We start from the raw sequence: 25,708 nt of genomic DNA, 5'->3' as shown, positions 1-25,708 counted from the left end.
CTGCCTTAGCCCCCACTGCCCCCTCCCACACTCCCAGGCAGGATTGCACTGCAGATTGCCCTAGATTGTAGTGAGCTGCCTTCCCCTGTGCTTGCCTCCCTTGCCTTCTCCATTAGGCAAGAACTGGTGTGCTGGCTGAGCCTCTTGGCCTTTGCCCTTGCCAAAAACCCGCGAGGGCTTTTAGCCATCCTCCTGTATTGCCCTGCAGCTGCTGCTCTGTAGAATTGAGGAGCTGCTGTGAGAAACAGCGAGGGTTGTTTCCGAGTCTCTGAGAAGCAGCTGCTTTTCTGAACAGTGGAAATGTTGGGTGCCCTTGTGAGCAGCGAGACCTTTTTCTTGGTAGCATCTCACCTGTGCTTCTCACCTTTGCAGATGCTACCAGACTGGAATTCTACCTTCACAGCCAGCAAAAAACCTAGAACTGAGGCCCCTGCTCCTCCAGCTCATCCCGATATGTTTCTACCGTGAGTGTATTTGTTTGCTTCTTCGCCCCTGGCTGACGAAGGGAGCATCTTCTCAGCACAGGTCTGATAGGGCTGCCTTGCCAGGGCTTGCGCAGGCTGCTCAGGCAGTGCTTTGGGAGCAAGTCTTCCCAACAGCTGCTTCCCAGGCACCTGCAGGCACGCTCTTCCTTCATAAGGGCTCTGTGGGGGGGAGGTTCTGCTGAGCTCTGTGCTGGCTCCCACCTTGCAAGTGGTTTGTGCTTTACTGCCTTGATCCTTTCCTCCTCCTTCGACACGGGGTGCCCAGCAACAGTCCCTTGTCTTTGGGGCCACCGAGCAGTGGCTAATGGACTTCGCAGGGCAGTGGGTAATGGTGTGTCTTGCGGGTCCTTGTAGATGACCCTGCTGCTCTCCGTGTGGCATGGATAGAAAGTCTGGCTGTGGGCAAGCCCGGAGCTCCCTTCGGACATGTTGTGCAGCCCTGGGTGTTTCATTGGGGGGTGATCTCCATGTACAGTGATGTGACTCAACTCAGTGGAACGCATGTGCTTCTGCTGCAGTCCTGCCTTCTGCTGCAGGAGCAGGTGCCCACCTTGTGAGGATGAGCGGAAGACCCAACTCCCCCTGTGCTCATCCCACCTCCCCACGACGTGCGATCGCAGCCCATTGCCAGTCATCCCGGAGTGCTCTGCCCCGAAGGCAGCACCAGCGGGAAGGAAGCAGCCTCCAGAAGCCCGAGCACGTGCTGCACGCCCTGCCAACACCGGCCGTCGGAGGACAGGCCTGGTAAGTGCTCCGAATCGACGTCCTTCTTGAGCCAGCCTGCGTTCTGCAAAAGCATCATGCTATGGGCGGTGGCTGTTGAGCTGTGTGATTATTTAGCTGCTTGGTCCAAACAAGTAAGGGCTGTTCAGCCTTGCTGGGCTTCCCTTTCCGGCAAAAGGGTGCTGCCAGGAAGGCTCAGGGCAAGGGGCAGAGGAGACGGTGAGAAGTAACCTTCCCTTGCGGGAAAGCAGACCAGCTGTCTCCCCCAGATTTCAAGCTCTGCAAGTAGCAATTCCCTCCACTTTTTTTCTGACAGCAAGAGAAATCAGAGACTGAGCCCATGGGAAAGAGAGGGAAGCCTGCGCAGGCTGAGAGCTAGCCTGGGGCGTGTTGCAGTCCCCTCGCTGTTCTGCAGCTGGGGCTGCAGCATGGCTGCCTGGGGCAGCAGTTGTCATGCGGGGTGCCTGAGGGCAGGCCAGAGCCGGGGGGCTGGTGACTGCCCAGGTCCTGCAGGCACTGGGTGCTGGAGAGGTGCATGTTGCGAGCAGCTGAGTGGACTTGGAAGTGGGGCACAAAGGGGTGTGGAATTGTCTGGCAGGTGCGGCGGGCTGATGAGAAGCTGCCTGGAGAAAAGCTAACTATTCGGAATGTCATGAAGTACCAGCTGGGAGAAGATAAGGAGGTGATCCTGAACATTTACTTCTCACGCCTGGAGGAAGAGGCCAAAAGGCTGGCGGCTGAAGCGGGGCCTCCCCCACAGAGCAGGTATGTGGCAGCTCCAGGAGAAACCTGGCAGAGCTGAGGGGCAGTGAGGCAGCGAGGGGTGCCCCTCCCAGTGCCAGAGCCCCTGGGTTGCCTAGAGCATGCTGTGACCTTTCCTGAGAGGGGCTTGAGGTGGCTGGAAGCCTGACACTAAGCAGCGCTCTGCAGCCCCAAGCAAATGGCCCGCACTGCTGTGGAGCTGAAGGGCTGTGGCTGCAACTGGGAGCAGGGTGGAGGGGCTGTGGGAGGAGAGGAGCAGGAGGGGTCGGAGGCAGAGTGAGAGAGAGGAGGTGTCAGTGCTGCTGCAGCCCCATTGCACCCGGAGCAAGCCACAGGGCTGGCCTTGGCTCAGCCTTGCCTTCCATCCAAGGGGTAGCTGTTGGGTGCTCAGAACCAGCTTCAATGGTGGCACCTAGCAGTTCTGAGCAGCTGAGTGCAGAGGGATCCTTGCAATGCTTGTGTGCCCCTTTGCAAAGCTCTCACTGACTGCTGAAGCCAAGACACACGTTCCCCACCTCCACCAGTCTTGGCGCCAGCAGACTCAGCCACAGGCTGCTGAGCTGCACGCAGGACCTTGTTTGGACCCAGGGGCCTGTGTCCCATGCCGGTGAGCATGGCACCACCAGCAGAAGCCCCTGCAAACATCGCTGGCCTCAACTAGTCAGCAGTATTTCTCGGCCTTTCTGCCCAGGCAGAACACAGCCTCTTCCTTTCTCCCTCCTTCTGCAGGGGGAAGAGGAGCCGTCGGCGGAGGCCGAAGAAGCAGCAGCAGTGACTGCGAGGCATGCGGGCACACAGGAAGCTTTTTTCGGTTGAATTAAACCACCTGCCCCAAGTGGTGTGGCTCTTTGCTGGGTGTGCTGTGACCTCTGTTGCTTGCAGCATGGGAGCATTGGGGAGGCCTGAACAGGGCAGCTGCGGAGTCAGGGCTTGGATGTCGGTGGCTGCTTCCAGGGCAGCTCTCTGCCAAGGTGCTGCTGTAGCTCTTTGGCTGCAGCTGTGGTTGTGGCGTAGGGGTGTGCTGCATGTTGTTGGTGCCTGCGAGATGCGTGGAGAGGGCTGTGCCCTGGGCAGCCCATGCCCTGGGGCCAAGGGGCGTGTGGGGAGAGAGCTGGTTTAGGCCTCTGAGGCAGAGAAGGGCTTGAGCCTCCCTTACTGGTGCCCAGTGCTGGCTGCATGGTGGGAGGGAGCTTTCACCTTTGTGTGTGTGTGTGTGTGTGTGTGTGTGTGTGTGTGTGTGTGTGTGTACACACGTGTTGGGTGCCCTTGAGTGGGGGCTTTTACGGGTGTGAGGGGCCTAAGGACGGTGCCAAGGGCCAGAAGGGGAAGCTGCCACCCAGGAGGTTTCGTGCCAGCAGAGTCCATGGCCACCTTGGCGGTAGCATCCATGAACTACGGGAGTTGCAGAGCCTGAGGGGAGCGAGGAAGGAGAGCAGCAGAGCACAGAGCCTGGCCTTGAGGCGAGCAGACTTCCCCTTCTGCAGGGACCTGCTAGGACAAAGGAGCTTGGGAGATCTGGCAGGTCTTTAAGGTCTTTAGGGACAGCCTTCTCCAAGTGCTGCAGTGCTCCACCTTGCTACTGGACCAAGGAAGCAGCCAAGTCTGTTCTGCCCGTTCTGTGCACCTCCAGGTCTGCATGTCTTTCAGTGAGCAGTGGCGAGGTGTTTCTCGCTGTGGTGTCTCCAGGACCAAGCCTGCACCCCATCTCTTCCTCTCCCAGGCCACAACTTCTGTGTTGTGGACTCCAAGCCAAGAACTACCTGCTACTGCGAGCAAGATCAAACTAGCGTCATAGCACTCAAAGAGAAACAAAACCCATGAGCCATATGAATGTGGTGCAAGAGAGAAATTGCTCTCACAGCTAAACCAAGTGAAAGCAAGCTGCAGGCAGGTCTCCCAGAGGTCAGTGACAGCAAGCCTGACAAGCCTCAGGCCTGAGGCCTTGCCAAGTCAGTGCAAAGCTTACAGCCCATCACTAGGAATGGCAGATTCCATAGGACAGGGCTTCATCGTTACATCTGGTAAGTGCACATCTGCAAATGCAGGAGCTTTGCTTGCGAGCCCGCTCATGAAAACATTCATAAGCATTTCACGAGGATCAAGTGCCCTTCTCCCTGCAAAGTGACAAGCTTAGGGGAAGAACGTGCACCTCAGACAAGTTTCCAGCCTCTTCATCCTCCACAGCTTTTCACTAACCCCCCCAGCAGGCGCTGCGAGAGAAAGCCCACACCAACTCTTGCAACTGCCTTGGCAAAGCCAGAGGAGGGCCTGCAGAAGTCCAGGACGTCTGCTGTGGCAGATGTCCTACACGGACACCGAGGTTCTGCTTGCACACTGCAGATCCCTAAATGCTTGTTCCAGGGTTGTGAGAGCTGCAGGCTGCTGTGGCAGCAGAGGCCTTGGCTGTGCTTGGGTTCATTCCTCAGCTGCCATCTTTGCCTCAGTCTTTACTGCTAAGCCTGGGCCTCAGGAGTCCCCGGCCCTGCAGACCACAGAGGAAGGCTGCAGAGAGCACGTCTTTCCCTTGCTGCGGGAGGACTGGGTTAGGGGTCACTTCAGCAAAGCGGACATACATCATGGCACTCTGGAAGAAAGCAAATGTCCCCTCGGTCTTCCAAGAGGGCAAGAAGAAGGACCCAGGGCACGACAGGCCGGTGAGCCTCACCTCGAGCCCTGCAAAGCTGCAGGGGCAGCTCATCCTGCACACCATTGCCAAGGTGATCAGGAGCAGTCAGCACGGCTTCGCCAAGGGGAAATCACGCTTCAGCAACCTGAGAGCTTTCTACAATGGAGTGACTGGCTGGGCAGATGAGGGGAGAGCAGTGGACGTTGTCTGCCTTGACTCCAGGACGGCCTCCAACGCTGTCTCCCATGACATCCTCAACGCTGGCTCCAATCCTCAACGTGTTCATCGGTGGCCTGCATGCTGATCCAAACCTGGGAGGGGCAGCCAATACCCAGAGGGCTGTGCTGCCATTCCGACGGACCTCGACAGGCTGGAGACGAGCGGAGGGGAACTTCATGAAGGTCAATAAAGACAAGTGCAAAGTCCAGCACTTAGCACAGGTTACTGAGGTCAGGAAGGGAGCGGAGCATCTCTCCTAGGGGGAAAGGCGGAGAGAGCTGGGCCTGTTCAGCCCGGAGAAGAGACGGCTGAGGGAGGATCTCATCAACGTGTGTAAGTGTCTGAAGGGAGGGTGCCGAGAGGATGGGGCCAGGCTCTTCTCAGTGGTGCCCAGCAATAGGACAAGAGGCAACGGGCACAACCTGAAATCCAGGAAGGTCCATCTGAACAGAAGGACAAGCTTCTTCCCTCGCAGGGTGACTGAGCACTGGAACAGGTTGCCCTGAGAGGCTGTGGAGTCTCCATCCTTGGAGCGAGTGAGAAGCCATCTGGCCAGGGTCCTGGGCAAGCTGCTCCAGGTGACCCTGCCTGAGCAGGCCGGGTGGACTACAGGACCTCCAGAGGTCCCGTCCAACCTCAACCCTGATGAGCTTCTGTGGTTCCGGGAGTGGAGGCCAGCTCCCAGGCTACTTGTGGGTGGGCAGGGCCAAGCCCCCATGGGGCCAGGCCTCGAGGAGCCCCCCCGGGGCTGCTGTCGTCATGCCGTGTCTGCCCGAGTCCTGCCGTGGCCCCCAGCATCGCTGCGGCCTCCGCTCGCACGCCGCCGTGCTGTCCGGGATGGAGAGCGGAGGGAGCCTTCGCCCGGTCTATGTGCGGGCGTCTGGGCCGGGCGATGGCCTGGCCAGGTCCCTGTGTCCTCGGGGCCTCCCCGGAACGGCAACGCCGCAGCTCTCCATGCTTTCAGCCACGAGACCAACCGCTCTGGAAACACCTCCTGCGAGAAGACCTCCAGGGACGTGATGCTACGTGTATGCGTGTCCCCACCGCCTCATTCTTCAACCCTTTCTGCAGTTGGCCTGGGAGAAGAGCGAAGCTTTTGGGTGCTGCAAGGAGATGACCATGCCAGCGCTGTCACCCCGGAGAAGGGCGGAGCAGGGGGATGTGGGTCTCCCCAGCACACGCCATTGCTTATCTCGGCACGCTCCCTGCCGTCATTGAACATCTGCATTTGTCATCCCACCGCTGCAGATGTGGGCAGCGATCCGAGGCTGCTGGGACACAGCAAGTCCCTCCCAACTGCCGAGAAGGAAGAACATCTGTCCCGAGGGGAAGAGTGAGCTCAGGAAGCCTCTTCCAGCTACGAATTGGCAGTGCCTGACGGGCAGGAGCAGTCCCATGGTGTCCATGCTGCTTGTGAGGTCACTTCTGCGCCAGGACCTGATAGGCCAGCAGCAGGCCCATGACTTCGAGGCTGACCGTGAGGTCCCTTGTGCCTAAAATGACGTCAATGCTGCCTGTGAGGTTATTCCAGCCTCCCTGCGAAGCCAGGAGGAGGCACATGGCTGCTGCTTCTGCTCGTGAGGTCACTTGTGCCTCGGCACCGGAGAGGCCAGCGGCGGGCACATGGCTGCTGCTCACGCTTAGGAAGGAGCAACCTGCCTGGGGAGGCATCAGGAGCGTCGCCGAGCTCGGTGCAGGAGGGGAGAGAGGGGCCACTGGGTCCAACCAAATGTTTCTGCAGCCTGGGCCTCTCCCGTTGTGTCTTCGTAGACGCACGGATGAAGTACGAGCTGGATAAGAGGCCAGGGAGGTGGACCAAAACCTGGCTGAGCTGCAAGGAGCTTTGCAGAGAAGCACCTGGTGGGCACCAAGTTGACGGTGAACCAGCGACGTGCTCTGGTGGCCACAAAGACCCATGGCATCCTGGGCTGCATCAGGAGCAGCGTTGCCAGCAGGTCGAGGGAGGAGATGCTTCCCCTCTCCTCAGCGCTGGTGAGGCCACACCTGGAGGGCTTGGTCCACCAGTACAACATGGACCTAGTGGAGCAAGTGCAACCACCGAGATGACTAAGGGCCTGGAGCTGCTCCCATACCAGGAGAGACTGAGAGAGCCAAGACTGTTCAGCCTGGAGGGGAGAAGACTCAGGGGGATCTTATCAATGTCTAGAAACGCCCGATGGGGACAGGGGGTGAAGAAGACGGACACAGATTCTTCTCAGTGACAGCCAGGGACAGGACAAGAGGCAACGGGAACATACAGAAATACAAGAAATCCCATTAAACATAAGATTTTTTACTGTGAGGGTGATGGAAACACTGGACCAAGTTGCCCAGGGGGGTTGTGGAGTCTCCATTCTTGGAGATATTCCAAATGCGACCACACATGGTCCTGGGCAACCTGTTCTAGGTGACCTTGCTATAAAAAAGGCGGTGGGGGTAGGTGATCTCCAGAGGTGCTTTCCGACCTCAGCAAGCCGTTGATCCTGCGGTGATGCTGCCATTGGTGAGGTCACTTGTGAGCTGCCTGAGGGACTTTGCTCCTCCACGGAAGACCGTATTGAGGAGCAGCATTGGTTACTTCTCAAGATCTTCGACGAGGTGTGGGTGCTTCTCCTTCAGGGCCTCGTAGATGCGGTCCTTGCACCAGGGAGTCCAGCTCGGCATCAGCTTGAACAGCTCGCGCATCCTGCTGTGGGACGTTTTCTCCGCCAGGATCCTTTGGTATTGCTCGAAGTCCAGAACATCCCCGAGCAGGAGGTCCAGGACGCCCTTCACTTCGACGACGCGGTTGATCAGCTCCACTCGGTGCAGATCCAGGAAGTGCTTCTCTGCGGAGGCCACAAGCGAACTCAGCGGACTAGCCCGAAGCGGAGGCCTGTGAGAAGGTCCCATCCGATCCGGGGCCGTGCCAAGGTCGATGGTGGGGTTCAGGGCGGGCATTTCACCCCCAAAGGTCTCACCTGTCGTCGTCGCGGAGGCTCCTGGGATTTGTCCTCTGTCTGCCCAGCCTGTGGGAGAGCAAGACGGAGCAGACACGAGAGGGTGAGCGATGGCGGGGCCCAACGAGGGATCTCCAACCCCGCGTGGTCAACGGGGCGCTGGAGGACACAGGGACGGAGCAGACGCACTTCCACGGGAAGCTCCGTCCTGCAGGAGCACCCAGCCTCCCAGGCCACCTCCCGACCTTGGCTTGGTGACCTTTTCCCACGGCTTCGCCTCCTACCTGGCCGGCTGCGCCGCGATCTGGGGGGCCGGCAACTGGCGCGCGGTGCATCTGCGCCCGCCCCGCTGGGTGCGATGTCTCCTGGAAGAGGACAGGAACCAAGGTTGGGTTCCTCCACCCTAGGGCTGCTCCCGTTCCCGGCCAGCTGGTGCCATCACGTGGCAGCAAAGCTAATTACAGCCCTATCAGGGCCCACCACCACTCTCACATTGGCCGTGGGAGCTGCTGGAGCTACGGGTGATGTTTGATGGGCACCTCTGACACGGAGGTGAGATCCCATCACCTGGTTCAACACGTATGTCTTCCTGGGAACTCACTGCAGTGGAGCTTTAACCTAATTTCAGACACCGTCACGGCAAATACGTACGATCGAGCTCGTCACCCTCGGTTTCTTCTGCAGCCAGCAGAAAAAGAGACGTTTTGAAGGTTCTGCTTCTGTCTGAAAAGACTTGGGCACCAGCCTTCCCTCCTTGGGACATCTCACAGCTTCACCATGCTGGAGGGGAAAGGACGCGAGACACCTACCTCTTCGCAGCACCGCGTGCCACACGCACTTGTCCTTCCTTTTGTCTTTCAAGCTGAGTTTGACTTCCTCTACCATGACACTAAGGTAGATTTCACTGAAGATCTGCTGCTTTTCTGCCCCTCTGAGATGGAAGTCCAGGATCTGGTGGAAAGGCAGGAATTGCTCTCAGGAGCTGCTCTTTCATAGCCAGCACAGCAGAAGAAACCAACCCTGTGACCATCCATCATGGTCAAGCTCATCCGCTTGATGGAGGAGCACAAGAAACCAACCCCATGACCATCCGCCATGGTCAAGCTCATCCACTTAATGGAGGAGCAGAAGAAACCAACTCCATGACTGTCCATCGTGGTCAAGCTCATCTTGGAAGAGTATGAATGAGATGGAAGAGTAGAAGAAACCTTGTCTTAGCATATGTCCCCAAAATTTGGATATTTCATGTAAACAAATAGCTTAGGCTCCAGGCGGCAACTCTTGCCCCAACCTTAGACACCGATATTGGGGTGGGATAAACTACATTTTGACAGAAACCAGTCTCCTTGATTGTGGAGCAACCTGAGATGGTTCTTCCACCTGAGACAGATGCATTTTTAGTAACAGAAGTTGGAGAACCATCACATTCTACCAACCTAAAGGGATCATAGGAAGGAACTGGAGACACAGGCCATTTTCTAGAGGTCACAGCTCATGTTGAGGATGTTTATATAGGAGTTGAGGCTTGCTAACAGCGCAAGAACCGTCGCTCTGCCACGTGATTGGGCTTATTCCACCCTTAAAACGCTCGGCTCTACCACGTGAAGTACCACCGGCCTCAGCTCTTCCCCAAATCCCAGTTACCTTGGGGTGTACGGCTGCGGGTGCGGAGCCAGAAACAACGTAGGACCTCCCGCAGTTGAGAGCTTGGTCAACGGCGGTTTATCCACCCGGTAGGACATGGATGACTTCTCCCTCTCTTCGATTGCCTGCAGAAAGTCAAACATGGTCAGCGCCAAGAGGGAAAGATGAGCAAACACGGACGTACATGTAGATCCGGACTCGTCAGGCGCCGCCCAGCCTTGGAGGAGCGGTGACGCTTCCACAGTGTGGCATGTGCTTGCTGGGATCTCACCTGCTTTATGGAGCGGTCATCGGGGATCAAGTAGAGATGGAGGGTGACAGGTTCGTTCCTGGTGGCGTGGTAGATCAGCACAAGGGAGTGGAGAGGCAAATGGAGAAGCGAAGCCACCTTCCTCCAAAGCACCCCCAGAAAGGAGAAGCTGGGGTCTTCCAGCACCGTGTGGAACGGCTACACCTCCGCCGGCATCTCCAGGATCAGCTTCCCATCCATGAAGCGGCCAGTTCGCATCTTGGAAGCGTCGTCTTGGCCTACCGGGAGGAAACGAGGTCTGCTTCGGCTTCCAGAGGCTCCCGCCAAGGGTTTAACCTGTGAGCCCGGAGCAGGGACTCCCAGACCTTGGCTTTGGAGGAAGAGGAGGACAGAGAAGGAGGTGCAGGACCCCACAAAGCCAGGGCAAAGCCGCGGCCCGGCTGCTCCACCTCCGAGGCACACGAAGTGTGGCAGGTAGACGGCACCCACGGCGCCAGCCGGCTCCACCCAGATGTTGAACGGGCCGACGAAGGTCCATCTCTCCGCGTCAGCTCCCCACAGGTGCTGCTGCCAGGAGCCGTACTCGTAGCTCAGGGTAACCACCGCCTTCACGTCGAAGCACAGATAGGTCTCAGCGCACCGAAACAAGCTGGCACCAGGGAGGGAAACTCTGAGTGGCAAAGAGGAGAGCTGGATCAGGGAACGGTCAGGAGGTCTAGCTTGGACCCATGATGGAGTTAACATCCTGCACGAGCAGCGCTTAAAACCTGCCTCCTAGAGAGGCCAAAAGCTCTCAGATAACAGCAGCCGCCTGGTAGACACCATAAATTCAAGCAGGCTGCTCCTACCTCAGTCCCGCCAAGCATTCGGCCATGTTGCCTGAGATGCCCCCAATTTGGAGCCACCACCTCTCACCTGTAGGCTTTCTTGTCACCCTCATCTCAAATGATCTCTGGCACAGTCGCTTCTGGGAGATACTGGAGAGAGGAACGAGCGTTAGCTTGGCACCCACCAGAGATGTCCCAGGAGCTCTGCGAGGTGCCGTGGGAGAAGAGCTTGGTAGTTTTGGAGCCGAGGAGGTGAGAGGGACCAAAGCCCAGCCTCGTGGTTTGCATCCTTGCGGGAGTATCACGCGCACGGAGATGATCCCCAAAATTCAGCGCAAGGAAGGAAAGGCAGAGCAGATGGAGAAGATGCATCACACCATTCTCCATCACCAGCTCAGCAAATGGGCAGGAAAAATTAAAAAGCAGGCAGAAAAAATGAAAAAACCCATCTCAAGCCCATCCCAGCAGGTCCCCAGAGACCCAAGGTGGATGTACGTCTCTCCCACCATGCGGCCAGGGCTGCCCAGGCATCTAACCCTGGGCGAGGTGACTCTTGGGGACAACGGAGAGGGACGCCGGAGATAAGGAGCTCCCACCTTGTCCCTCTGACAGCGGCCACAGCTGTCCTCCTCCCTGCGTCGGGCCACCAGGGAAACATCTGTCACGGAAATAGCAGAAGAAATAAATCCCAGACGGCTTTCGAGGCTCTTCAGGGTGTTGTGAGGCAATGGTAACTGCATGCGAGAGCAGCTGCGCTCTCGCTCGCGGTGTGCGACGCTACAGCGTGATCCCCTTTGACCTCGTTTCAACCAAGATCAGACCTGGACCATCCTCCTCTCCCCGGCTGAAGGTTGGGTGAGTTGCATCCCGCCGTTGGTCCCACCAGGGCTGAGCCTCGGTGAAAGGCAGCTCCCCGTTTCAGCAAAATTCAGTGCGCCGGCAACGGGACACGAAGCCCCTGAAACGCCCGTGAAACCTCCCTGTGGACAAGCTCAGCACCACTCACCGGGATTAGATGAGTCCTCCTCGGAGCTGGATGAAAAGCCAAACCTGGACATCACTGAAGAGACACGAGAATAGGTTAAAAGACACAAAAGAAAGACAATGAGCGACACAGAGCCTCAGCGGAGGTCGGAAACATAACCTCGCTCACCCGTCAGCGCAGCATCTTGCTGCACCCAGGACACAACTTCAGCTCCTCCGTGGGTTTCTGGAGGAGAAAGAGAGGGGAAAGTCCTCAAAATCTGGAGCCCGGATCAGCTCTCCGCTAAACTGCCGGCTGCAGGCAGGAGCCAGGCTGCCCCATTCCCCGTAGCAAGCAGGAGGGACTTTGTGCCATCTCAGAAGGGTTCAGGACCCAGCTGGATCAAGCCCTGCTTCGAGCAGGTTGGGCCAGAGACCTCCCAAGGTCCCGGCCGAGTTGGATTGTCCCCGTGTTCCCACAACGCTATGGCTGAAACCACCACAACACCCCGTCCCCAAGCGGATGAAAATGGGACCGACCTGCTTCTCTTGCTGCCACCAGAGAAAAGCCACAATTGTTGCTTCTGCTCATTTCTGGAAGGAGACGCAGAGAGGAAACCGGTGGGAAACCCGTTACAGCGGCGCGACGTGGGACGAGGACCCCAACCCAAGAGGACACCCTTAACCCCCCTCCAACCTCCGTCCCAGGGAGGGGGTGCAAGGAAAGAGGACTAGGTTTCACACCCATTATTTCTGCCCCGCTTTTGGCTTGGGAAGTCCCGGCTCCTTCTCCAAGTGACCTAGGTCAAACCGAGCCATGGCTCCAGGGCGTTTCGTTCCTCAGAAAACGCACGTGCAAGGAGGTGGACGTCACTTGTTGGGACAAAGCCAGGAGGAGAAAGGTAGCTGCTCCAACTAGGAGGGTCCAAGCAGCTCTTCTGCACCCTCAGCAGTCAAAAAGAACCAAAAACAGGGCCAGACTGAGCACCAGAAGAAGTAAAAACATGATCTGGGAGCAACTCAGCTGGTAGATCGCATCCTTGTTGGCTGAGAGTCCATAGAGATGCATTGAAGTGACAACGTGTTGGAGGCTTCATGTGTCCAAGGGACCACGTGTCCGAGGGACCACACGTACTTCGGAAACGGAGGAGCCCACCAAGACCCGACAGAGATGACTGACTGGAAGGACGAGGCAGTACTGGGAGCTGGAAGGAGTTTTGGTGTCTAAAGCTGGGGCTGAATCCCACCGCAAGGGTTGGAGGGGCCAAATCCCACCACGAGCGCTGGAGGAGCTGAATCTCCCCTGGGAAGCGGGAGGAGATACAACCTACCCAGAAACTTGGAGAGGGTAAATCCTACCTGAAGAGTTGAAGAAGATAAACATCACCTAAAAAATCAAGTATGAATCCCACCAGGAGAATTGGAGATGAATCCCACCTGGAGAACTGGAAGAGAAGGAAAATCTCACCTGAGAAATCAAATATGAATCCTACCAGGAGGATTAGAAAAGGCAAATCCCACCTGGAGAGTTGGAGGAGGAGATAAATCCCACCTGGAAGAACAGGTGTGAATCCCACCAGGAGAGCTGAAGAAGCCAAATCCCACCTGGAGAGCCAGAGGAGAAGGAAGATCTCACCTGGAAAGACAGAGAAGGTTGGATGAGGTCAATCCCACTCCAAAAGTTGCATGAGGTCAATCCCACCGCAAAGGTTGGATGATATCAATCCCACCCTGAAAGCTGGACAAGCTGAATCCCACCAAGAACACTGGAAAAGCTGAATCCCCCCAGGCAAGTCGGAGAAGGTCAATCCCACCCAGAAAACAGGACAAGGACAATCCAACCGGGAAAATCAGAAGGAGTCAATCCCAACTGGAGAGCTGCAGGAGCTGAAACTCACCCGGAAGGCCGGAAAAGGTCGATCCCACCACAAAAGCTGGCCGAGATCAATCCCACCTGGCAAATTAGAAAAGCTCAGTCCCGGCCCAAAAGCTGGATGGGATCAAGCCCACCTAGAAGGCTGGATGGCATCAAGCCCACCTAGAAGGCTGGAGAAGGTCAACCCCACCCCCAGAAGGTCAATGAAGTCAGTGTCACCAGGGAGACGGAAAAGGCCGTTCCCACCCCAAAAGCTGGGGGAGTTCGGGGCCACCAGGGAGATCAAACGAGGCCATTTCCACCCAAATGTTGAAAAGGTCAGTGCATTGCTTGCACAACCCTGGCCCTCGCACCCCCGTCCCTCACACACCCCATTCCTCGCACACCCTGTCCCTAGTGTACGCCAATCACTCGTGCACCCCTGTCCCTCACACACCCGTCCCTCGCACAACCTATCCTTCGCACACCCTGTCCCTCACACACCCTGTCCCTAGTGTACGCCAATCCCCCTTACACCCCGTCCTTCACACCCCCGTCCCTCGGGCACCATGTCACCCCGGTCCCTCTCACTCCCATCCCTCGCACCCCTGTCACCCGGTCCCTCGCACCCCAGGTCCCTCGCACCCCCGTCACCTCGTCCCTCACACACCCATCCCTCGCACCCCTAGTCCCTTGCACACCCTCAACCCCGTCCCTTGCACCCCTGTCCCTTGGGCACCATGTCACCCCATCCCTCGCACCCCCGTCGCACCCTCATTGTCGTCATCGTTGTCGTCGCCGCCGCCGCCGCCACCCCGGAGCCGCTTTCGCTTGGAGCTGCTTTCGCTTTTTGCTCCTGCCGGAACTGGAACCTGGCGGCCGCTCGGGGTGGGGGGGTGCATGGTGCTGCCCCATGGCTGCCCCACGGCCGCCCCATGGCAGCCCCACATCAGCCCCACAGCACTGCCCCACGCACACGCCAGCCCCACGGCAGGGCCCCACGGCAGCCCCACGGCACTGCACCACGTGCACGCCAGCCGCACAGCAGCCCCACGGGAGCCGCGTGGCAGCCCCACGGCCGCCCCGTGGCCTCCCCACGGCATCCCCACATCAGCCCCATGGCGCTGCCCCATGCACATGCCAGCCCCATGGCAGGGCCCCACGGCAGCCCCACAGCACTGCCCCACATGCACACCAGTCCCTCGGCAGCCCCACAGCAGAGCCCCATGGCACTGCCCCCCTGCACACGCCAGCCCCACACACATACCGGCCCCACAGCGCTGCCCCACAGCAGCCCCACGGCCCTGCCCCACGCACAGGCCAGCCCCACACAGCCCAAGGCAGCCCCCAGGCTTGCCAACCCCATGGCAGCCCCACAGCACTGCCCCATGGCAGCCCCACAGCAGGGCCCCACAGCAGCCCCCCGCACACGCCAGCCCCACGGCAGGACCCCACAGCAGCCCCATGCACACAGCAGCCCCACGCACACAGCAGCCCCACAGCAGGGCCCCATGGCAGCCTGGCAGCACACGTGTGTGCAAGGCAGCCGCACGGCGATGCCGGGGGGGGGGGCACACGTGTGTGTGAGGGGGCGGGGGCCAGCAGGGCCATGTGTCCCCCGTCCCCTCCCCCCAGGGACCCAGGCGTCCAGGCCCCCCCCCCCCCAGGTGCCATGGGGATCCCCATCCCCCCGCAGGGACCTAGGCGTCCGGGAACCCCCAGGGGCTCAGGCGTCCGAGCACCTCCCCTCCCCCCACCCGGGGCGCCCGGCCGTTACCTCAGGGCCGGCTCCGCCGCCTGGGTCCCCCCCGCCGGGAACTACAACTCCCAGCAGGCCGTGCGGCCGCCGCGCCCCCCCTCTTCCCGGCGTCCCGCGCGCGCGCATTGGGCGGGCACTGAGGCGGCGGCGCGTCCGCGGGGAGGGGGCGGGCGCTGGGGCGGCGTGTCCACGGATTGGGCGGGCGCTGAGGCAGCGGCGGCGCCCGCGCGCGGGCAGGGGGCGGGGGCGGGAAGATGGCGACGGAGCGGCTGGAGGCGGCCGCGGGCCCTGGCGCGGGGGAGCTGCTGCCGCTGCCGCCCTCCGCGGCCCCCGCGCAGGGTCTGGGGGGGGGCGGGACCGGGACGGGGGGCGCAGGGATGGGGGGTGTTTGGGCACAGGGAGGGGGGGACTAGGGACAGACCCTGGGGGCTATTTGGGGACGGGGGGGTTGGGGACAGGGATGGGAGGGGACGGGGACGGGGGGGGGGTTGGGGACAGGGGTAGGAGGGGACAGGGATGGGGGGGTTGGGGACAGGGATGGGGGGAATTTGGGGACGGGGATGGGAGGAACAGGGATGGGGGGGTTAGGGACAGGCCTTGGGGGCTATTTGGGAACAGGGATGGAGGGATGGGGGGTTTTGGGGACAGGGGTATTTGGGGATGGAAGGGGTTAGGGACTGACCCTGGGGGCTATTTGGGGATAGGAAGGGGGGGACAGGGATGGGGGGGTATTTGGGGACGAGGGGGTAGGGATAGGCCCTGGGGGCTATTTGGGGACGAGGGTGGGGACAGGGATAGGGAGGTTTGGGGGATGGGGAGTATTTGGGGATTAGGGATTTGGGGACAGGGATGAGGGGATATTTGGGGATGGGAGGGGGTTAGGGACAAGTCCTGGGGGCTATTTGGGGACAGGGAAGGGGGGTTGGGGACAGGCTTGGGGGGGGGACAGGGATGAGGGGGCTCTTTGGGGACGAGAGTGGTTAGGGACAGGTCCTGGGGGCTATTTGGGGACAGGGAGGGGGGGTTGGGGACAGGCACGGGGGGGCAGGGATGAGGGGGCTCTTTGGGGACGAGGGGGGTTAGGGACTGACCCTGGGGGCTATTTGGGGATGGGGGGGGACAGGGGGTTGGGGACAGGGAGGGGGGGCTATTTAGGGACTGTGGTGGATTGATTCATGGACTCCGATGTGCTGGATCAGAATCAACTTTATTCAAGCAAGCAAGCCCTTTACATGAGCTCTAGCCCGGATCTGTACTTTCCCGAAGGTCACGTTCCCATCATCACTCCTTACTCCGCGCGGCTACTACCTTATCTACATACTGCTATTTATTCCTCCCAAGGCTTTCGGCTCCTTAACTCTTATCTTGTCCAATCCCTCGCTGTCTGCCCCTACATCTCCCCCTTTTTTATTTTCTAAACTAAATATTGCCAGTGCAGTGTGTATTTGTACAGCAAGTACTTGATGCAAAGCCCTTCGAGTCGTTCTCTGCATAAGGCTTATTAAGCAGGGGAGATAGATAGCAAGGGCTAGAAATCTTAGCAAGATTACCAGTCCACACGCCAGTACCTTCTTAACCCACGACCCCAAACCTAACATCCAGTCCTGTCCCTCAAAAGGGTTCCACTCTGATTCTATCTACAACTTATTAGTAAGGTCGCGTAGTCGCGGTAAGCTTTTATGACCCTGCACGAGGCAGGCAGGTATTGCCAGAAAATGTCCTGAAATGGGCTCATCTTAACTGGCTCTCAGTCCTCGTTTGGTGTTTTGAGGGATGCGTCAACAGGTCGAATCAGCCGTGCAGGCATTCAACGAGGCCCATTACCTGTGGAGACACAAGCATAACCTTTCCCCCATGTTATTAAGTCTACTGGTTCACTCCATTGACCTGTTTCCAGGTTCTTGTAGTGAACCTGAGGCTGTCCTCGCCACGTTGGGCATGAGAAATGCTTATTAACTGCACTTTGGTCTGTATAACGGTTTAAGAGGTTGAGAACATATAAGGCTTTCCAGAGCTGCTCTTGTGGGGAGGCACTGGGGCTATTCCCCCTTTTTAGAGTACGATGGGTACGTTCCACTATTGCCTGGCCAGTTGGGGAATAGGGAATTCCGGTCACGTGAGTGACCCCCAGGTTTGAGGAAATGCCCGCGTTCGTTGTATGCGGGACCATTGTCAGTTTTAATTTGAGTGGGAACCCCCATTGTGGTGAAACAGGCAAGCCAGTGACGACATACATCACGGCTTTTTTCCCCACAATGGGCAATAGCGACAACATAATGGGAAAAGGTATCTACAGAGACATGGACATATTTCAAATTTCTGAATAAGGCATAATGGGTAACGTCTGTCTGTCAAATACTGCAGGGTTGCAGGCCTCGAGGGTTGGTCCCTAAGTAGGGTGGTAACAGGGATACATTTTGGCAATCAGGGCAACTTTGAATAAAGTTTTGGGCCTAGTCCCTTGTGATATGATAAGTTTTTTGTGGCGCTTTTGCATTTTAGTGGAAAAAAAAAAATTGTGGGACAATTTAGCCTGCTGATCCAAAGCCCCTTGCTGGGTTCTGCTGAGTTTTCCTCCTTTGTCAGGAATGGGCAATCCTCCTGACATAGTTGGAGCAACTCTTTTTTTTTTTTTTTCCTTTAATCACACACTCTCTCTCTCTCACTCTCTGGGAACCGCAGTCACACCCCCCGAGTCTTTAACTGCTAGGACTGCTGTCCCTTCGCAGCGGGCGGCTTCCTCAGCCAACGGGTGCCCCGATCGGTTCCCAAGCTATACGCACTCACACACAGCACTGTTCACGCTCACACCAGTCACAGTGACTCTAGATTTCTGTCTTACAGTTTTGCAGTGCGCCTTATGCTGATCAAGCTGCGCACCCCTTCTCCGGCCGGACCGAGCTGGGACTTACAACCCACTCAAACCCTGGGGATGGGACTCGCACCCGTCCCCCTGGTACGCCTTACGGTGATCAGCCCGCATACCCCTTACAGTGCACTGTTCCCAGACCAGGATTTAGAATTTAGGCAGGAATTTAAGACTCACCTTTTCGGTGCCTCTCGGTGCCAAAGATCCCAGGTGAACTCACCCGATGGCGCCAGATGATCGTTTGGAGATGAGAGGCCCTGACAGTGGTTGCCTAGGGTCCCATCGGGGGTGCCAAAATTGTTATGGAAACTAGGCTTGTCGGCCACTATAACAGGGCCCTAACATGAACTGTCCTACGGTAAGAAGAACTATGCCCTAAATCTGACTAAGAATAACTATAACTAATAACTAGGACTAATGCTCCTAATGGTGCCGAATAGCTCTAACCAATAACTATGACCAATGCTACTTAGGATGCCTATAAGAAATAATTGACCCAAGGGGAACTAAAAATAAGAACTCTATCCTACACTTAGCCAAATACCTATGAACTTAGACCCCCCCCCCCACAACTGCTCTAAGAATTCTCAAAGTAACTGCCTAAGAACCCACTAAGACTGCAATAACTATACCTACACTATCTTCATACTACTTATCTTCCTAATCCTAAAATACTAATAATCCTAACTAACTTATCGCCTGAAGAGAGCTGTGGTAGGGTGGTGGGAGCCGTTCCTGGGTGCTGTCTCCATCCTGCAGCGGAGGTGGAGGGGAGTCCTGGCAGGGAGGTGGCCCCGTGGTCGGCCCTGCCTCTGCCGGGCAGATGTTGGTGCCCGGCAGTCAGGGGCAGGCCAGGAGGTGCCGCGCAGCCCGGCGCTCCTCAGCCTCCAAGGCCGGCGCCTTGGGCTCGGCTCCCCCGGGCTGAGTGCCAGCCCCAGCCTGGTCTTGCTGGGGGGCCGTGCCCTGGCTTGTGGGCAGCGGGGGCCTTCTGCCGGGCTAGCGCCTCCTCCTCCTCTTTGGCCCCTGGGGCAGGTCCAGGGGCTGCGGGGCGGGCTGCCCCTCCACAGGGTCCACCTGCATGGGCTCCTCCTCCTCCTCCGTGCGCTCCACCTCCACGGGCTCCGGGGCGGCTGCGGCACTCGGCAGGAGGGCGGCGCGGCGGTCCCAAATGGTCGGGCCCACCTTCCTCCTGATGCGCAGCGCCGCCTTCCTCCTCATCCACAGCCGCTCCGGCTGGCTCATGGCGGGCAGGAACGTAGAGCACCGTCTTGGCCCTTCTCCCACCAACGGTCTCCCAACAGCTCTGGAACAGCAGTGCTGAGGTCACTGCTGATGACATAGGTGGGCCGTGGTGACGGCATGCCTGGTTCCGTCCCCACCTGTGGGGGCCCTGCCGGGCAGGGCCTTGCTGAATGTGTGTGTGTGTGTGTGTGTGTGTGTGTGTGTGTGTGCGCGTGTGTGTGTGTGTGTGTGTGACAACTGGGAAACCAGGGGATCCAGGGCCAACGACAGGACCGACTGAGTGTCTAAGGGCAGTTCTTGGAGGGAGCCACAGTGCGGGTGTGTGCGCGTGTGCGGGTGTGTGTGTGTGAGAGTGAGGGCCGTGCTGGGCACAGATGGCTCGGTTTGGGAGCAGGGCTCTGCAGGGGCCCTGTGTGCGAGGAGACCACGAGCTGCCCTGGGCCAGGCTCAGCCACTTCCAGCCAACTCTGCAACAGACGACAACAGCCCATTGCGCAGCAGGACTTCAGGCAGTCAGAGGAGCCCATGGTGCCTCTGCTCCAACGTGCTGAAGAACGGGCAGGAGACGCTGCAGGCAGGAGACACAGGAGGAGGCACATGGGAGGAGATACAGGAGACATGAGAGGCCCCCGTGAGGAGAACTGTGATGAACCATGTTTGGAGAAACAAAAGGCAGGAGCTACGTGGCAGGGGACATTGTCAGGCAAATGGCTGGAGTTGCACTCTTGCAAGGAGGTGCTCCATGCTGGAGCTGGTCCTCCTCTGAGGGCACCGTGGCCCGGGGAGGAGCCACGCTGCAGCAGGGACAGCCCCGAGGGACCACCGCCCGGGGAGGACCCACGCTGGAGCAGGCACATGCCTGAGGGACAGCTGCCTTGGTGGGAACCCGCGCTGGGGCAGAGGAGTGGCTGCTTCCTGTAATGTGACTAGTAGCCTGTGGAAAGCAAGAAACAGAAGAGAACCCTGTTCTTTAAACAAACCGTTTCAAGAGTGCTACATGTATGAAAAATAACAGGGTTGTCCAAGGGGAACATTCACTCTTTTACTCCACTCTGGTCCCTGATTCTCTTCACACACTTTCTGGCCATCTTGTGCACGCTGAAAGCCTCCAGGTTCACAAGCCTTACTCAGGTCCAGGGCAACAACCTCCACTGCTCTCCCCTCAGGCACCAAGCTAGTCATCTCCACGGAGAAGCCTATCAGGCCACCTTTAAGCACAAATACTTAGAGAAGCCGACCCTCCAAGGGATCTTTTCCCATGGCAATGCGCTCCCTCGCCTGCCTTGCAAACTGCTCTTTCCTTGGAGGAGTCTGAAAGTGCCAAAACGTCCTTTCCTTTGGACTCAGGAAAACTGGATGGCCGCTGCAGACACCTTTACCCCTGGCGCAAGTAGGGATGCCTGGCATCCTTGCTCGTAGAGTCACTGAGACACAGGTCCCAAGGGCTTTCCCTTGTCAGAAAGGGAATCGCCCTTTGCTGCACCTCCTCCTTCAAGGGGGGCCTCCTCCACCCGCAATAACTGCCATGCATCTGGAGGCAGCAACAGGCAGAAAGGGGTGGGCAAAGAGCCTCCTGCCAGGGGAGAGTCTGGGCCAGGGAAAAGGGGGGGCCGTGTGCTCCATGGGGGAGCGAGGTGATTCCCACGGACACAACAGCTGTGTGACCTGGGAATAGTGATGGACACCTGGCCCAGGGAGGTGCGTCTCCTTGGGAGGGGCAAGCGCGTGCCAGGGTTTGGGGAGACTCTGCCATCGGTTGCGTTTTTCTCCTGACGAGGAATTAGAGCCTCCTCTTGTGCCTCTGTCTCTCTGCCCCTCGCTTTGTGGATTTCAACGCCTGCAGTCGCATCTACCTCCCTCTCCTGCAGGACCACCTGCTGCTGCGCAGGCAGGCGCACAGCTCGGCAGCAGGGCACAGAGACCAAACCCCTCTGGTGCTCACCCGGCGTGTGCAGTCACGGGCAGCTTCCAGCAGCTGCCTTCTGGAGCTCCCCATCAACGATGCAGGGGACTCCCTGCTTTGACTGCCCACTTCCACTTGGCTTTGGAAGTCTCACAAAAAGCATCCAGGCCCCGCAGCTCTCCCTCCCCAGGCCCTCGGGGATCCTCTCCGGCAGAGACACGGGAAGGTCTCTCCGGGGCAGCTGCTGCCCCCGCGGCAGCACCTCAGCAGCCCCCCCACGCCTCGCCCAGGCCCCAGGCCGCGCACACGCAGCTGCTGCTGCCTCCCCAGCACCTGCGGCCTCCGCGCATGCGCGCAGCCCGCCCCTCGCCCGCCCTGCCCGGGGCGCTCTGCCGCGGGGCCCCGCACTGCGCACGCGCACGCCCACTGCCTCGCCCCGCCCCTGCCCTGCTCGCCCCACCCCTCCCCTGCCCTGCCCTGCCCTCCCGCCTGTGCAGCCCCGGCAGGCCACGCGCCGCCGCAGCCAATGGGGAGCGCGCAGCAGGGAGGGGCAGGGGGCAGAGCGTCGAGGCGGGAGGCCTCACTCGCATTGGGGGCGGGCAGGCGGGGCATGTGGGGCAGTGGGTGCTGGTGTGGGGCGGCGGCTGTGGCTGGGTTGAGCTGGGCCAAAGCCTTTCTGAGCGCGGAGGGGATTCGTCAGAGCTGGGGGCGACGGCGTGGAACCGGCCCGTTTCTGCCTTGCTCCGCTTCTGCTGTCGCTGTCTCGGCAGCCTGTGCATTTCCGGAAGGCAGGTAAGGCCTGGAGCTCCGCGAGCCCGCGAGGTGCCCGTGGGCAGAGGCCTGTGCTCTTGCTGGGCTGGGGACGAAGGGGCAGTTTTTGCCAGGAGAGGGCCCGGCTTTGCGAGGAGGCTGTGAAAGGACAGGAGTGCTGTTGGCAGAAGGCTGAGGTGTCCTGGTGCTGCTGCTGGGCTCTGGAGAGGCTCTTGGAAACGCCCATGTTCGAGCTGGATCGTTTGCTTTGCCAGAGCCTGTGATTCCTGCTGCTGAGCTTGGCTTTGTGTTGAGAAGCGCAGTCACGGCCCCTGGTTTCTCGCCCCTGGTTGTGCTGGTGCCTGCAGAGCGGGGAAGAGGCTCTGCCATCGGAGACGCCTTGGTCTCCTGGCTGGGAGGAAGCCCTCGTGGCAAGCCTTTCTTCTGCCCTTCTTTTGTCTCCAGAGCTCTGGTGGGGCCAGCGGAGGGCTTCTGGCTGGATGTCAGTTAACGTGTCAGCTCTGCAGCTGCCCGCTGTGCAGGTTCTCTTGGGATTGGTGGAGGTGGTGGTGGTGGGTGCTGCGTGTGTCTGCTTGGTTTGGAGCGGGTGGGATGGTGGTGAGCTTGTTGACTTCAGGCAGAGCCCATGTTTTTCTTGCTGCCCAGATGCGGCTAAAGTTTGGGAGAGCGTGTGTGAGTGCTACTGCCAAGCGCTGCTGCTGAACGAGGTGGGGCTCATGTCCTCCTTGTCCCTCCGACCTTGATGAGTGCTGGCTTCCGCTTGCATGCTGCCACTGAGCAGCCTTCTTCCTGCCTGCCTTGGAAAGCAGCAGCCAGGCCCCAGCAGGAGCCTGCAGCTGGCAGTTTTGCCCCAGAGCAAGCTCTCCCTCACCGGAGAGCAGAAGCAAAGCGCAGCTGGAGAAGCCGAGTGTGGGGTTTCTCCTCTGGGGCCCTCTCTAGCTGCTCCTGGCAGGGTGGAACAACCCGCCAGAGATGGTGGCATGCTGTGGAGAGTTTCTGCCAGGTGTGGTCCCTCCTCGGAGGTTCTGAGGCTCCAGGGGTTTTTCCCTGCTTGTGCGTCAACTCTCAGCTGGTGGGAGGTGAAGGCGTGGGAGAGGGGGAGACTGGAGAGTGCAAGGCTCTCCTGCAAAGCGCCCCATCTTGCCCCTTTGGAGATCACCCTTAGTGTGCCCTGACAAGTCTAGTCTTCGTTATTGTGTGTGTGAAAGCCCTGCTTTTGTTCCTTTGTTGCTCTCCTGTTTTCAGCCTGTCCAGCTAGCAGGCGTGGGTAACATGTCCGTTCTGGGAAACTACTTGTGTGATGTGGATAAGAAGAGTTTGCATGTTTGGAGACGAGTGTTTCGGGTGGACAAGGTGTTTCTGCTGGAGAAGAATCTCAGCTCTGAGAAGAGCCCGTGGCCTGGTAAGAAGCGAGATTCAAAGCTGGGCTTGCCCCTGTGTCGTAGCGAGGATCTGCTTCACGATTAGTGAAATACAGCTGCATCTTTGGCAGAACTGCCTCCCACTGCAGAGGCAGGAGCCCAGCACGGGCGCACGGGACGCAGAACAACGTCCCGCTGTGCTCATGCCAACTCCTCCTGCTATCTCCTTGTAGTCTGCTCCCACCGTGTCCAGGCAGCTCCCCCAGGACCAAGGAGGCTGGCAAGCAGCACCCACCTCCTCCAGCCAGGTCCACGGCTGCTCTCGCTGTTCCTGAAGGCTGTTGGAGACTATTGCAGGTACATGCCCTGGGTTGCTGTAATGACTGTGCTGTTGCAAACGGTGCCAAAGCCCCATTGTGCACATACCGACTCTGCCAAGAGCCCTTAAGCACTCTTCCGTTGACCATTGCTCTTCCTTCCTTCAGATCTCCTTGTGGGCCAAAGGCCTGCTCTACCTTTCCAGTGTGTCCTTGCCTCCTGTACTTGCAGGAAGCAGCCACGGACACTTCCCCAGGGCACTGTTGGCTCTAGCAGCAGGACCTGCTGCATTCTGAGGCTGTGGCAATGCACAGGTCTTTTCTAGACCCTTGGTAGTTGAGATCATTGGTCCTCCCAGACCGCTCAATGGTGTGTGCAGTGAAGGGAGGAGCCGGGCGTAACTTCAGGCCTGCTCACCTTTCCGGAGCCAAACTCTGGCGACAGGCTGGCTGAGGAGAGAGCCCAGGAGTGAGGGTACGACCTGCAGAAAGCCGTGCCCTGGCAGCAGCTGAGACTAATCCTGTGTGCTGTGGCATTTCTGTGGCCCTGCAGGAAAGCGGCGAGCTGTGTGCGCAGTGGGACCGAAGGCAGAGCCTGGGCTCCTTGTACAGAGAGTGGCAGGAACAAGCAGAGGCCGAATGGGCTGCGTGGGAAGCCTGGTGTGCAGGGGAGGCTCCAGAGCCGGCTCAGGTACCGGCCCCATTGGACACCCTTCGGAACAACGGCCATCCTCTCCGTCACGGAGCCGAGGGCGGGAGGTCCTCTGGCCTTGGGGGCAGTGTTGCTGCTCAGTCAATGGGACACTTTGCAACTGCAGCACAACTAATTACCACCCATGGTCTTAGGACTCCCACCCAGCTAGTACTGGATTACAATTGCATCTCCCTTCCCTGCCCAGCACTTAGTGTCTAGGGTGCAATTTGTTCCCTCCCTACTTCACACAGCCCCTCCAAGGCTTTTGCGCATAGACTGGTGGAGAGTCTGCTGGCTTTTCCGAGGCTGTCAGCATGAGCTTGGGTCTGCAGCTCAGCCTCACTGCCATGTGTACACATCCACACGCTCACTGTTGGAAGATACCCCCGCTGCAGTTTCCCCCGGCCCCTCCTTTCTTCTTTGGAGTCCTCATGCCTCATTTGCTCTCTTGCTGCAACCAGCTTCCCACCTCCTCTCTACCTGCCTCTCTTGCTCCACACAGACTCCTGCCAGACAAACAGCGTACACCTCACTGCTTTTTTCCTTCTTGGTCCCAATCGTGCTGCAGTCACCTCAGGCTGCAGATGCTGCGGAAAGCTCTCTTCTCAGCTGCCTCCAAAAGGCAGGGCCTCTTTTTGTTCTTTGCCTAACAGTTGGCCCCAGAGAAAGACCTCCACCCCAGGGAAGCTTCTTGCAGCATTTGGGAGGATCCAGAGCTGCCCAGAGCTGCCAGGAGCAGAAGTACAGCTGAGAGCAGAGCACACCTGGTAGGAGCATTTGGGGAAGGAAAGCAGTAGTTCCCGCCCCACTAATGGCTGTGTGAATCCTGCCGGGTGTTTTTCCGTGAGTGCTGCAGCAGCCAAAGGCCAAGCAGCAGAGGGGTGTCCTGCTGAGGAGAAGTCACGGTGTTATCAAATCCCCCTTGCTGGGCTGCCGGGGGTTGGGGAAGCAGCCAGTGGGGCAGTGAGGCCTGAAGCTGTGGGTAAAACCTGAGTGCAGAAGGGTTTGGATCGCTTGGTGTGCCCTGCCAAACCTAGGGAGGAGCTCATTGGAAGTTCCTGCCCTGCAAATGGCAATTCCCTCCTCCCCATTTCCCATGCTCTCAGTGATGTCAGCAGGAAAGCAGAGGGCCAGCTGGGAATTGCAGCGAAGCCCTGCTCCCACCCTGCCCTTGCCCTGGGGGCCTGTGGTGGAGAGGTTGCCCAGCTCCTGCTGCCGGGTGCTTGCCAGAGGGCCTCTGGGAAAGGGCTCCTCTCTTCCCGGTCTGGTTTGCAGACAGTCAGTCGCTCCTTCTTGGCAGGGCTTTGGCCGTAAAGAGACTTGGGCTCCCCACCCTCCCGCCCAGCCAAGGAGAAAGGAGCACAGGCAGAGGTGGAAAAGCCTCCCCCCACCCCGTGGAAGAGAAGAAAGCAGCAGCCAAGCTGGAGACAATCCAGCCCCAGTAAGTGTGTGCTGAGCCTAGCCCCAGCCTGGGGCGGTCGAGTGTCCCTGACCCCCAC

General features: G+C 59.0%; 2 protein-coding genes across 3 annotated transcripts in view; both read right to left on the bottom strand.

Annotated features, from left to right (window-relative positions):
* Positions 1-25,708, bottom strand: part of LOC135325595 (class I histocompatibility antigen, F10 alpha chain-like) — a gene marked incomplete at its 3' end in the record, with an annotated part of 70,071 nt that overhangs the window by 18,825 nt on the left and 25,538 nt on the right. The window lies entirely within an intron of this gene.
* On the bottom strand, positions 7,093-13,074 carry LOC135325525 (apoptosis-associated speck-like protein containing a CARD). 2 transcript variants are annotated; one of them, XM_064503652.1, is made up of 13 exons: positions 12,991-13,074; positions 11,979-12,883; positions 11,629-11,685; positions 11,482-11,535; positions 11,072-11,133; positions 10,564-10,625; positions 10,098-10,318; positions 9,670-9,926; positions 9,399-9,523; positions 8,564-8,705; positions 8,039-8,119; positions 7,776-7,823; positions 7,093-7,643 (listed from the first exon to the last, which is right to left on the bottom strand). In XM_064503652.1, the coding sequence occupies exons 10-13, from the start codon at positions 8,637-8,639 to the stop codon at positions 7,390-7,392; spliced, it is 459 nt and encodes a 152-aa protein (XP_064359722.1). In that variant the 5' UTR covers positions 8,640-8,705; positions 9,399-9,523; positions 9,670-9,926; positions 10,098-10,318; positions 10,564-10,625; positions 11,072-11,133; positions 11,482-11,535; positions 11,629-11,685; positions 11,979-12,883; positions 12,991-13,074; the 3' UTR covers positions 7,093-7,389. The 2 variants fall into 2 exon arrangements, with proteins under 2 accessions (XP_064359722.1, XP_064359721.1); XM_064503651.1 differs by lacking the exons at positions 8,564-8,705; positions 9,399-9,523; positions 9,670-9,926; ... (5 more) ...; positions 11,979-12,883; positions 12,991-13,074 and adding an exon at positions 8,406-8,542.

This window comes from Dromaius novaehollandiae, unplaced genomic scaffold, assembly GCF_036370855.1.
Source record: "Dromaius novaehollandiae isolate bDroNov1 unplaced genomic scaffold, bDroNov1.hap1 HAP1_SCAFFOLD_31, whole genome shotgun sequence".
Lineage (NCBI taxonomy): Eukaryota > Metazoa > Chordata > Aves > Casuariiformes > Dromaiidae > Dromaius > Dromaius novaehollandiae.
The sequence above is the reverse complement of the archived record's forward strand: the minus strand, read 5'-3'. Positions and strand labels throughout refer to the sequence as shown.